We start from the raw sequence: 13,344 nt of genomic DNA on the forward strand, positions 1-13,344 counted from the left end.
CTTTTTTTTTTTTTTTTCTTTTGAGACAGGGTCTCACTCTAGTTGCCTAGGCTGGAGTGCAGTGGTGCAGTCTCAGCTCACTGCAGCCTCAACCTTCAGGGCTCAGGTGATTCTCCCACCTCAGCCTCCCAAGTAGCTGGGACTGTAGGTACGTGCCACCACGCCTGGCTAGTTTTTTGTATTTTTAGTAGAGACAGGGTTTCGCCACGTTGCCTAGGCTAGTCTTGAACTCCTGGACACAAGCAATCTGCCCGCCTTAACCTCCCAGAGTGCTGGGATTATAGATGTGAGCCACCGCATCCGGCCCTTTGTTTCTATTTGAGAGGAACTATGCATTGCCACCTGCTTTCTTTCCTAAGTCAGATGTCCCTCATTCTTGTTCATTCCTTCTTCTCTTAGTTCTCTTGGATATTGATATCCTGTCTTGGTTACAAGGAGTTATGTTGTTTTGTTTTCTGTTAGGTGTCTCTGACAACTGAAAAAAAAATTTTCCCCTGAATTCACTTTTTCCTAGTCCATTCTTTTTTATCTATATTCTGTTCTCAAGAAGATGACAGTAAGATTGTCTCAAGCTGTGGCTAAAATTAAACTTTAGCTTAATGGGCTCTTATTGAGCTGGAAAGGAACAAATGCATTAAACTCCAGGATTTTGTGTGTGTGTGTGTGTGAGACAGTGTCTCACTCTGTTACCTAGGCTGGAGTACAGTGGCGTGATCTCAGATAACTGCAACCTCTGCCTTTCGGGTTCAAGCAATTCTTCTGCCTCAGCCTCCCAAGTAGCTGGGATTATAGGCATACACCACCACGCCTGGCTAATTTTTGTATTTCTAGTAGAGACGGGGTTTCACCATGTTGGTCAGGCTGGTCTCAAACTCCTGATCTCAAGCAGTCCACCCACCCAGGCTTCCCAGTGTGCTGGCATTACAGGCGTGAGTCACCGTGCCTGGCCAAATTTTTATTTTATTTTTTTCATGGAAACCATCCTGCTGAATACCCGGAAATGCCTATTTTCTTTTGTACTTGCCTTTAATATTTAAAAGTTAAATAAGTGAGAAATAGATCTGAATCATTTGGCTATAACTGGGGGGTCATGCCTAAACCCCGTTCTGCCCCCTTATCTCTGCTATAATCAGTCACACTACTTGTTTCTTTCTGTGTCCTTTCCCCTCCATTATTATCTCCACTGATTCCCTTCCAGGTCACTTAGAACTCTTGGTGTTTCTTCAGTGACCTTCATCTTTTCATGCTTCTGTGCTTCTCCTCCTACCACTCTTCATGTGCACTTTATTGGAACCATATTCTGCAAACAGTTTGCTTCGCTTCTTCCTCCTGTTTAGCTGGCCTTTCAGTAGCCAAGGCCCTCCTTCATCAGGGTTCCCTGTCTTCCTCATTCCTATCCTCAGAGGCTCTCTTCCTTCTTGGCTAATCTTGTGGTCTCCTACACGTTTTGCCTCTTTCAGGTTTGGGATTTCACAGGTATCATTTCATCTACCCAGATGCCCTCTTCCTTCAACCGCTGTTAACTTTGTTGAACACTTAGCTCTACAAGTTCTCCTTTCCCAGGAAGCCTCATTTTGTAGACTTGACTAATTCTAATTTGTTTCCTACTCTGCCTTTTTTGCACTTAAACATCTTCTGCTTCTTAGAGTTACAATTGTTACTCTCCTAGGTATTAACAGAATCATTTGGTGTTTCACTTGTATTTCCCTCTTACTGAGTTTGTGTTAGCCCTCCTGGCAAGGGGCCATGCCTCCTATACTTGTATATTTTACTGTGGCTACTCAATTGACACACCTGAGGCAGAATATCCTAAAATATTCTTAACAGATTAGACAGGATGATAAAGGTGAGGCTCCTTAGTAGGATGGGTCCTGCTTGGAAGAGCAGATGTCCTTTGGGAGCCAGAGGGTCCCTTGTATAATGTTCCTCTGTGGTGTGTTCTTCTTTCAATCTCACCAACATCTATATCCCAGTAGCTGGAAAGAAGGGAGAGTATAGTTAAGTGCACAGCACTAGCTATCAGGTGGGAATGATGCTCAGTGGTTCTTTATCTGGGTAGGACCATCCGGAGAAGCCATCCAGATCCACCACCAGACCCGACAGAATATGGCGGAGCTACAAGGCAGCGGGCAGAGGGATCCAACTCACTCCTCTGCAGAGCTGCTGGAGTTAGCATATCATGAAGCTGCTGGAAGGTGAGGATGTGCACAGGGCTCTGGAAGGTAACCTGAGAACACTCTCCAGCACCCAGGACAATGTGCAGAACAGACTATTGACAAAATGTTGTTTAGAAGACTTGAAAAGACAGTATGAGGTCAGGGCCTTCCTTTGTTGGCCAGTGGCATTCCCTTCAGTTGGTGAAGGGCAAAGCAAACAGCCTGACATTTTTGCCTGAGATGTTACCTAGGCCCTGTTTTAGGTTTATCTTGAATCCAGAACACACTTTGTAAACCTCAAACGTGGGTTTTTCTAAACCTCAGTCAAAGATGAATCCAAGAGAGGAAATTCTTTGGATTTGGAATGCTGAGACAGGAGATTCATGCTGTGTGTTTTGGGCAACCTCTCTATGACTTTTGTCATTTTGGTCGTTCAGAAATAAATCCCACTGTTGAGTTTAGAATAAGTTAATGCTAAGGGCAATGGAAATGAAGGCTTATGTTTATAGAAACAACTGTTTTTGAACCAATGCTCTGAATGTGTTACGAGCATCCAGTGAGAGTCAGTGTAGGAGGAAAGTCATTTAAGCCTTGACAGGCGTGAGCCCGGGTTACACCTGGACTCAATATTCCTGTTGCTTTAGAAAACACTTTGCAAAATGCAGTCTTTGGCCCCTCTTTTAGTCACGTTGACACCCTGGGGGATAGATAAGGGATATGGGGAGGGCGTGACCTTCTTAACCAGATGAACTCAGGTCCATATATTCAAGCACCTCACACCCATCCTTGTTTGTAAAAGGGAGGCATAGGGCAGACAGGGCGGGTGGTCTAGCTTGGTGGTGGGAAAGCAGCAGGGGTGCCAGGGTCAGAAGGAGCCGGCACTGACACAAACTAAGCACTGTGGCCTGGTGGCTTAAGATAAGGATTCCAGTGGCTGCCAGCTTGAGTTGGCTGAATATTCAGGCCTGATTTTTATGAACCTACCTCCCACCCCCGGGATATAGGTGAGCAGGAAAAAGAGGTGATGATCTACATTAAGCCAGGTGGCTGGGCTCTGTTCTCTGCAGGCACAGCAATTCCCGCCAGCCTGGTGACGGCATGTCCTTCTTGAACTTCAGTGGAACAGAGGAGCTTTCTGTCGGCCTGCTTAGCAACAGTGGTGCAGGTAACCAATCCAAGAGGTAATAGAGTTGGGATGTTTAGATCAGGCTCACATCTGGAAATGACACAAGGGCCAGAAAAGCAGGGCCATGTCTATTTTGAGATCATTTCAGCCACACTTTTGGGTGACCTATTTAGAAACAGTGCTCTATAATGCATGGAATTAAAAATGGGCTGAACATTAACATTTTTAGCTCAGAACATGTTGGTCAAGCCACATTTATCATCATTCTGTCACAGAGTTGTGATTGAGGGCTGCTTAGGAGCATAGTGTTGAGGGCAACACCATGGACAGAGCTGGAGTGGTCTGTGCTCTAGAGGGACTTTTGGTTGTCAGGGGCAATGGGGAGCAAACCCACCTCCATAACAGGAGAGACCCAGAGGGGAGAAGTATGTGTCCAGTTTTAAGACCAGAAAAGAGAAGGATTACATAGTTGCCTAGAGAAGTGAGCATGCACCAGGGCTGGGCACAGTGGCTCATGTCTGTAATCCTAGCACTTTAGGAGCCTGAGGTGGGTGGATCACTTGAGGTCAGGAGTTCGAGACCAGCCTGGCCAACATGGTAAAACCCCCATCTCTACCAAAAACACAAAAAGATTAGCCAGGCATGGTGGCGCACACCTGTAGTCCCAGCTACTGGGAAGGCTGAAGCAGGAGAATCTCTTGAACCTGGGAGGCGGAGGTTGCAGTGAGCTGAGGTTGTGCCATTGTACTCCAGCCTGGGCTACACAGCAAGACTCCATCTCAAAAAAAAAAAAAAAAAAAAAGAGAAGTGAGCACGCACCAAAGACTTGAAGGGTAGAATTTGGTTAGGTAGACAGTTAGAAGGTGAAGTTTCAGTGCGGGTGGGGGAAGCAATATGAATTTGGTTTGGTATGATACTTTGGTTTTATGCTTTTTGGAAATACTTTTATATCTATTGTCTTATCACCCCAGTGGGTGATCAAAATATATTTAAGTTATTAAATATATTTTATACATGGGCAACTTAACGTCCAGAGAGGTAGAAATATTAAAGTAACCTCTCAAACCAATAGCCAGGTATCCTGACTCAGGCTGCTGTCCTCTTTTCGTGACATTGTTCAGAGTACCTTTAAGGGATAGAGTAACATGAGCTTGGATCAGTAGGGGCAGCATTTGTGGCGCCTCAGAGGACAGAGATATTGTACAAAATGAGTGTGGAAAACATTAAAACTTTAAAAAAATTGGGCTACTACGTTGTGCTTTAGTGTTCTATAAGCTAACTTGAATTTCTAAAACCTAGCTTAAGAAAGGTGTCATTGCTGGGCACGGTGGCTCACGCCTGTAATCCTCACCCTTTGGGAGGCCGGGTGGATCACCTGAGGTCAGAAGTTCGAGACCAGCCTGGCCAACGTGGTGAAACCCCATCTCTACTAAAAATACAAAAATTAGCCAGGTGTGGTGGTATACGCCTGTAATCCAAGCTACTTGGGAGGTTGAGGCAGGAGAATTGCTTGAGCCTGGGAGGCGGAGGTTGCAGTAAGCTGAGATTGCGCCACTGCATTCCATCCTGGGCAACAGAGCGAGACTTTGTCTCAAAAAGAAAAATAAAAAGAAAGGTGTCATGAAAATGAAGTTATATCAAATTGGTTGATGATATTTTCCTTTATTCATTGGTAGGTTCATCCAACAATATTCCTAGAGGCCTATGTCTAAGGCTAGGAATCTGGGTTGGCAGTAAGAGAATCCCTAAATGGTTATTATTTCATTTATTAATTCATTCACTTATTTTTTCGTTAACCTAACTTACCAGCATTCATTTATTTTAGATGAGAAAACACATTGAATACAAATGTAGGGATAGAAAGACACTGTGTCCCTCTGTACTCAGAGGGCTGAAAATGTTACCTCTGGCTGCCAGATTATTTGTAAATACCTAGCTGGGCGCTGTGGCTCACGCCTGTAATCCCAGCACGTTGGGAGACCAAGGCGGGTGGATCACGAGGTCAGGAGATTGAGACCATCCTGGCTAACACAGTGAAACCCGTCTCTACCAAAAAAATACAAAAAATAAAATAAAATAACCGGGCGTGGTGGCGGGCACCTGTAGTCCCAGCTACTTGGGAGGCTGAGGCAGGAGAATGGTGTGAACCTGGGAGGTGGAGCTTGCAGTGAGCCGAGATCGTGCCACTGCACTCCAGCCTGGGCGACAGAGCAAGACTCCGTCTCAAAAAAAAGGAAGGAAAGAAAGTACCTTTAGAGGGGCTATTGCTTTGCTATGCCAAGGAGCCATTTTTAGGAACCCAGAGTTTGAGCCTCCCAGGCTGTTTGGGGTAGAGTTGCGCCGAGGAGGGCTACTCTGGGACTCATTTGACTATACTTGAACTAGTTTCACTGGTTAACTGAAGCAGGGGGAATTACAGGTTCTGATGGTAGCAGCACCAGAATGTACCCAGGTAGTCTTGGAAGTTGTTTGGGGCCTGGGATAGCTCAGGTGGACCAGTTGATTTCCCATAAAATTTGTTTTAGAATTTTAAAATCATTTTAGGGAAAAGAAGTTTCAAAGAATCTTTATTTGGGGATGGTTGTGGAAGATTTTAACATGACACCATTGTGGAGTCCTCTGAGCTAAGGGTTCCCTGGCAGACTCAAATTGGAAAAGCATTTGCTGCAACCTGAAGCTCTGGCTCAGCCTTCTCTTAGGCTTCTGAGCTGTAGGTGTGTCCACCTGATGGACCTCTCTGCTCAGATGGCCCCCAAGTACCTCATCTTTAATGCATTGATAGCCAAACTCATGTCTCCCTGTTCCTCAGCCCATGCTTCCTCTTCCACTCCTTCTTCTGATTGGCTCCTCACCTCCATTCTCACTGCATTGTTCAGACTCCTGTCATTTGTGGCCAGGATTATTGCAGTAGCCTTCAAAATGATCTTCCTGCTCTGTTCTCATCCCTTCTGATTCATAGTCCATACTGTCACTGATGTTTCCAGATGCAGATCTGATCAGCCACTCCTTCCCACATATAACCCTTCCATGGCTCTTCATGGCTATAGTGCTGATGATCACCCAGCTCCTGGCTGTGGTTGTATCTTCACCTGCCTCCTCTTCCACATGGTACTGCAGGTGGAAAGAGCGCAGGCTCCAGGATCTTAGGACATGAGGCCTGACTCCACCTCATGAGCAGTGAAGCCCTCAGGCCAGTTACTACACTAATTTCTGGGTATCTCAGTGTCTTTATCATGAGGAGATTGAATTTTTTTTTTTCTTTTTTGAGAAAGAGACTCACTCTGTCTCCCAGGCTGGAGTGCAGTGGTGCGATCTCAGCTCTCTGCAACCTCTGCCTCCCGGGTTCAAGCAATTCCCCTGCCTCAGCCTCCCAAGTAGCTGGGATTACAGGTGTGTACTACCACCCCCAGCTAATTTTTGTATTTTTAGTAGAGATGGAGTCTTGCCATGTTGGGCAGTCTGGTCTCAAACTACTGGCCTCCTGTGATCTGCCCGTCTCAGCCTCCCAAAGTGCTGGGATTACAGGCATGAGCCACCACACCTGGCTGGAGATTGACTATTAAATGTGATAATCCACATAAATTCTTAGGACAGTGCTGGACATCCATGGTGAGCACTCAACAAATAGGAGCTGTTGTTGTCATTACAATAACATATTTTGTATTCCAGGCATTTCTTGTGCTCCTCAAAAGAACTGTGTCCTCGTGTTCCTTTGCATAGATAGGTTCCTCTCTATAGAATATGCTTCTTCCCTGTCTTTAACCCCTGATTCTGACTGGCAGGCATGAACTCAGTCTTTATTATTCAGCTCCAACAATACCTCTTCTTTGAAGCCTGCCCCAGTGGTTCCCCCTCCTTCCCATGCCCTCCCGGGGTGTGTTAGGCATGTTTCCGCACAGCCCCGTATGCATAACCCAATTGTACAACTTGGCATGTCGTGATCTCACTGCTTGTTTCCATGTCTGTCTCCTCACTAGACTGAAAGAGCTTATCTTTATTCATTTTCTCCACTCAATGTTTAACACATTTATAGACAAATGAATTTATATTTCTAAGACCAAGTTGCCGTATGTGAGAAGAATTTGAATAACGCACAATATTATTATTTAATTGGTATGCAAGTATTTAATTATACATAGTCCTTTTTTTTTTTTTTTTTTTTTTAAGAGACAGGATCTTGCTCTGTTGTCCAGGATAGAGTACAGTGGCTTGATCTCACTGCAGCCTCAACCTTTTGGGATGATGTGATCCTTTCACCTCAGCATCCCAAATAGTTGGGACTACAGGCACATACCACCACACCTGGCTTAATTATATACGTATGCTCTGAATGCTTGGCTTCTCATAGATGGTGTGGGATCCTGGGGTTGTTTTTCTAGTCAGGGTGATATTGTTAAGTGGGGTCATCTTTTCCTTTTCCCAGTCCCTTTATGTAACCTATAGCATGTGTTTTCAAAGGGGTTAGTGGCCATCAAGAGGTGATCTATAGCCACATGGGAACTGAACTCCCATCTTTGACCTTAAGCTACCTGATCAATTATGTTAATGAGCCACTGAAAGAAATTAGATAAAATTATTCAAATTTTTATAACCATATATCGGACATTAATTTGTTATAACCATATGCAAAACCAATTAATGTCACATCTTCAGGATATATCCATAGTCTTACTTCCATCAGTCTTAGCCTGGCCTAAGGTGCCATCATCTTTTGCCTGGATGCAGTAGCGAGTTACCTGGTCTTGGCCTTCTCCCTTGCCCTTCCGTATCGTTTATTTTCAACACAACAAATCAGAGTGACCTTTATAAAATAGAATTTGGATTATGAACTTCTCTGCACAAAATTTTCCAAGGGCTTCCCAGCTCACTTGGAGTAAAAGCCAAGGCATTATGGTGGCAGATAGACCCCTCATGTCATGTGGCTGCTTGTTATGCTCAGTCCTCATCTCCTGCTTTCTCCCTCTCATTTCACTCTGGAGGTTCCCCAGATATATCAGGCTCACTCTGAATTGCAGGTCCTTCCTCTTGTTCGCCCCTCTGCTGTGCCTTTACTCCAGAGAGCATCATGGCTAAGATCCAGATGTCTGCATTTGCCCAAGACAGGCCTGGTTTGAATTTGTGGACCCATATGACTATTAATAGTGTCCCCTTCCAGTCTCAGAGGTGTCCTGTATTGGATGATAAATGATATGGCCACCCTACCCACAGCTCGCTCTCTCGCTTCCTTCAGGTCTTGCCTGAATTGCCATATTTTACTTCAGCACTCCCCACCTATCCTCTCTACCTAATATTTCTCCATTGTGCCACCTGGCATGCTAGATTTTTAAATTTTGTACTTTTTTTTATTGTAAGTTCCATGACTGTCAGGATTTTTGTTTTGCTCATGACTGTATTCCCAGAGCTTAAAACAGTTCCTGGTGGCTGGGCGCAGTGGCTCACGCCTGTAGTCCCAGCACTTTGGGAGGCTGAGGCGGGCGGATCACTTGAGGTCGGGAGTTCGAGACCAGCCTGACCAACATGGAGAAACTGCCATCTCTACTAAAAACACAAAATTAGCCAGGCGTGGTGGCGCATGCCTGTAATCCCAGCTACTTGGGAGGCTGAGGCAGGAGAATCGCTTTGAACCCGGGAGGCGGAGGTTGCAGTGAGCCAAGATCACGCCATTGCACTCCAGCCTAGGCAACAAGAGCAAAACTCCGTCCCAAAAAAAAAAAAAAAAAAAAACCAGTTCCTGGCACATAATAGATAGTTGAATGAATGCTAAAAATCTTCTGAAGTTAGCTTTCTCTCTACTGAAGCATGATTTAATTTTTCTCTAATGCTTTTCTTTCTTATAACCTTCTTAAACAATTAACTAGATTCCTTTTTTTCAAAGACTTGGGTAGTCTTTTTCTCCTTGCTTGGTTTTTAAGTGACTTTCGTTTCAAGCCATCCTCAATTTTCATGGAATATGTTTTGCCTTCTTCAAACTCACTAAACTCTTACCCATTCGAGAAAAGTGTATTGAACTCTAGGCACTGTGCTAAGGCCTGAGAAGAAACAAAAACTACTAAGACACTGACTCTCCCGACCTCAAGGAGCTCTGCTTCCTCATGCACTTGGGATTCTCTTTCAAGTAATTCCCATGTGGGGTAATGACGATGAAAGGAAAGCCCTCTTGTGGGGGATTGAACTGTGAATGGTTTCAGTGTGGTTTGAACATGTGGTCTCTGCTAAATGAGGATGTGCTAGATGAGGGAGTGTGCTGTGATGAAAACAACCAGGATCAGAATTCCCCCTGCCCCTCACTGGACTTTCAAGCTGAGGCTCAGGTTCTTCATCTGTGTAATGGGCATAAAGATCCTCCCCTTCCTGACTGCCTGTCCCACAGAGCGGTTGTCCGGATCAAAAGTAGGTTGGGTACATTATGGGCTAGATTACCACATAGAGTCCTTGTTTTGGGACAAGGTGGGGTCTGAATTCACAACTGGTTAACATTTCATTCATTAAAAAATCAGAGAAGACTGGCGCGGTGTCTGACGCCTGTAATCCCAGCACTTTGGGAGGCCAAGGCGGGTGGATCACTTGAAGTCAGGAGTTCGAGACCAGCCTGACCAACATGTTGAAACCCCGCCTCTACTAAAAACACAAATATTAGCTGGGCGTGGTGGCGGGCGCCTGTAATCCCAGCGACTTGGGAGGCTGAGGCAGGAGAATCACTCGAACCCGGGAGGTGGAGGTTGCAGTGAGCCAAGATCATGCCATTGCACTCCAGCCAGGGTGACAAGAGTGAAACTCCATCCCAGGAGAAAAAAAAAATCAGAGAAAAATCCAAACAGAGAAACCTTATCTGTGACCCTACCTTCACCTCTTTGCACCATCTGCAGGCACTCAAGCGTGACTCAGTCTTTCTCCTGCATTTGGACATGATTCATATGTGAATCATGATTCACAGGAGTATCATCTCTGTGGATTTCCCTCCCAGCCCCACAGAATTTCATTTGGAGTGTTGTTGGTGGGGACCTGGTAGCTGCAGTCTTCACTTGTTTTTCACCCTGCTGCCCAGCAGAGACAGGGCAGTTGGTGTGACTGGGCAGATAGTTTTTATCCGTCTGTATCTTTAACTGGGCACCATTTTAGAAGACTTGCTAGTAAATGTCTTCCTTTATTGGAGTTAGATCATTTTAAAAAAGAAAATAAGTGGATGCCATGTTTTCTTTCTCTTTAGTGTTGAGGCTTAGAATCTGCAACTTGATATTTGTGTTGAATATTAGGTGCATGCAGTATATTTGGCCTGAGAGCCAAAGTAAAAGTAACTCATAGCATACTGAGACTGGATGGAAGGACCTCCGTCATTTCTCCAGGCCAGGTCAGTTTTTTTATGGGTAAGTGCCGCCTCAGTAGCCCAGAGAAGAGAAACCACTTGCCCCAGGCACAGGCTTCTAGATATGGGCTTGGAACTAGCCCTAGAGGCTCCACACTGAGTAACCTTTTTGACCTTGAGGTTTTCAGCCAGAGAACACATTCACAATTCTGAACAGATGTCAAAAGAGACAGAGCTGAGATGACTCTTACCAGCATTGGCTTCCGAAGTCTATGTCTGGCTTTGAACTTTGAGTGTGAGACTTGATTCCCAAATGTTGGGTTGGAGCAGAGCTGGCTGACCATGAGGTTTCACCTCCATCATTGCAGGCTGGTGGGACTCTTCATATGCCAACAGCAAGTCTTTATGACTGAAAATAAGACCTCAGAGAGCCAGTGGGAAAGGCAGTGTGTTGGGCTTGAATTACAAGGAAACTGTGTGTGAGTAGCTTCCTGGAAGTCCTTAAAATATTTGCTTTTTCGGGGTATGCGTGTATGTGTGTGTGTGTGTGTGTGTGTGTGTGTAGGTAGGTGTGTCCACTAGAGATGGCACAGATCTACTTTTGGCCTAGGATTCAAAGCTGCTCTGTTAAGTTGAACTATTTCTTTTCTTTTTTTTTTCTTTTTTGAACTCTTTATTAGTGTAAGAATTTGAGTTGTCTTGCAGACCAAGTCTAGAACAGGTTTTCTTTAAAAACAAAAACAGGTGATCAAATGAGCAAACTTGGCAGCCAAACCTGGGAGGTGATATGGTAACAATTCTGTTATTGCTCAGAGTGTTTTGCAAATGCCAGTTTGCCTTCATACCAGTTCTTAAGCTAAATAAGAAAATCCACCTCGTTGCTTCTTTATAATCATGCTTTATATTTGCATGAAAATGAAAGTTGTCAGCCAAGTTTTTTTTTTTTTTTTTTTTCCCAGAAAATTTAGCTCCAAGTGGCTTTTGGCTATTGACAAAGAACAGATAACATTTCAACAGCTAAAAATTGGTGCCCCAGATGGATAGTCAAGAAATAGAGCATCTGTAAAGTTGAGCAGAAAGAATCTAAATTCAGGTTCCTCCTACTTACTGTGAGATCTTCAGTAAGTTGCTTAACTTCTCTGAGCCTCAGTTTCTTTATCTGTGGAAAAGGATCATACCTACCTCATATCTACTGGTGTGGGTTTGAATTAATGAAATACTGTATTTGTCTGACTTAATACATGTATCTTCTAGTATAACGAATAGTAATTTTTAAAAATCTGCTCCAAGCAGTTCCAAAAGAAAAGTCCTAAAATTGTTTTGGCCAGGTGATGTCATGTTTATTTTAATTTTTATTCATTTATTTTTTTCAGACAGAGTCTTGCTCTGTGGCCCAGGCTGGAGTGCAGTGGTGTGATCTCAGCTCACTGCAACCTCAGCCTCCCGGGTTCAAGTGCTTCTTCTGCCTCAGCCTCCTGAGTAGCTGGGATTATAGGCGCCCACCACCATGCCCGGCTAATTTTTGTATTTTTAGTAGAGACGAGGTTTCACCATGTTGGCCAGGCTGGTCTCGAACTTCTGACCTTCAGTGATCCCCCCGCCTCGGCCTCCCAAAGGGCTGGGATTACAGGCGTGAGCCCATCTTTTTAAATAAAAAAATCAGTTATTTAAAAATTTATGTCCAGTAAAATGTGCTATATTTAGTGTACAGTTCTGTGAGTTTTGACAAATGCATAGAGTTGTATACCCACAAACAAACACATCAAGATAAGAAAATTTCCATCACCACCCAAAATTCCCTTGTGCTGTTGCTTTGTCCTCAGTCCGTCCATGTGTTCTCTGGCAACCACTCATCTGTTCTCTGTCCCTCTGGTTTTACCTTTCCCAGCATGTAACATACATGGAATCATACAGTATGTAATTTTTTGAGTCTGGCTTATTTCACTCACCATATTGCATTTGAGAGATTCATCCACGTTGCCACGTGTCAATAGTTGCCTCCTTTTTATTGCTGAGTAGTATTCCATTGTATGGATGAACTACAATTTGTTTATCCTTCCCCCAGTTGAAAGATAATTGGGCTGTTTCCAGGTTTTGGCAACTATGAATAAGACTTCTATAAATGTTTACATGATTTTATATGAACAAAGTTTTCGTATGAACTTAAGTTTTCATTTTTCTTGTATAAATTTCTGTGAGTAGATTGCTGGGTCAAATGGTAAATCTGTTTTCCAAAGTGGTGTGCCATTTTGCATTGTTATCAACAATGTGTAAGGCTTCCTGTTGTTCCATATCCTTGTCAACACTTGGTATATCCAGTCATTTTCATTATTTCATCATTCAAATCAAATAAGCATGTATTGGTATCTTACTGCACTTTTTTTTTTTTTTCTTTTGAGACGGGGTCTTGCTCTTTGAGAAACCCAGGCAGGAGTGCAGTGGCACAGTCATAGCTCACTGCAACCTTGGACTTCCGGGCACAAGCAGTCCTCCTGCCTTAGCCTCCTGAGTGGCTGTGAACACAGGTGCATGCCACCATGCCTGGCTAATCACTGTGCTTTTAATTTGCTATTTCCTTAATGACTACTGATGTTAAGCATCTTTTAATATACTTATGTTCCTTTTGCATATGTTGTTTGTCCTTTTCTCATTGGGTTGTTCGTTCTCTTGCTTTTGAATTTGAGAGTTCCCTATATCTTCTGGATGCAAGTCCTTTGCCAGGTGCATGATTTGCAAGTGCTTTCTGTCATGTTGTAGAT

The 13,344-nt window shown here is 44.1% G+C and overlaps 1 protein-coding gene across 43 annotated transcripts in view; it reads left to right on the top strand.

Annotated features, from left to right (window-relative positions):
• Positions 1–13,344, top strand: part of DEPDC5 (DEP domain containing 5, GATOR1 subcomplex subunit) — a 155,279-nt gene that overhangs the window by 65,311 nt on the left and 76,624 nt on the right. For 28 of the 43 annotated variants that reach the window (XR_010156137.1, XR_010156138.1, XR_010156136.1 and 25 more), the window contains 2 exons: positions 2,060–2,195; positions 3,224–3,321. The exons of 14 other annotated variants lie outside the window; for them this stretch is intronic. Coding sequence is in view for 20 of the 29 variants with exons in the window: in XM_063808195.1 (XP_063664265.1) it covers positions 2,060–2,195; positions 3,224–3,321 (234 nt within the window). In the remaining 9 variants the exon portion in view is untranslated. Of the gene's footprint in view, positions 1–2,059; positions 2,196–3,223; positions 3,322–11,544; positions 11,707–13,344 lie in introns of all 43 variants that reach the window. One more of the 43 variants, XR_010156146.1, reaches the window with a different exon arrangement.

Source organism: Pan troglodytes, chromosome 23 (genome assembly GCF_028858775.2).
Source record: "Pan troglodytes isolate AG18354 chromosome 23, NHGRI_mPanTro3-v2.0_pri, whole genome shotgun sequence".
Classification (NCBI taxonomy): domain Eukaryota; kingdom Metazoa; phylum Chordata; class Mammalia; order Primates; family Hominidae; genus Pan; species Pan troglodytes.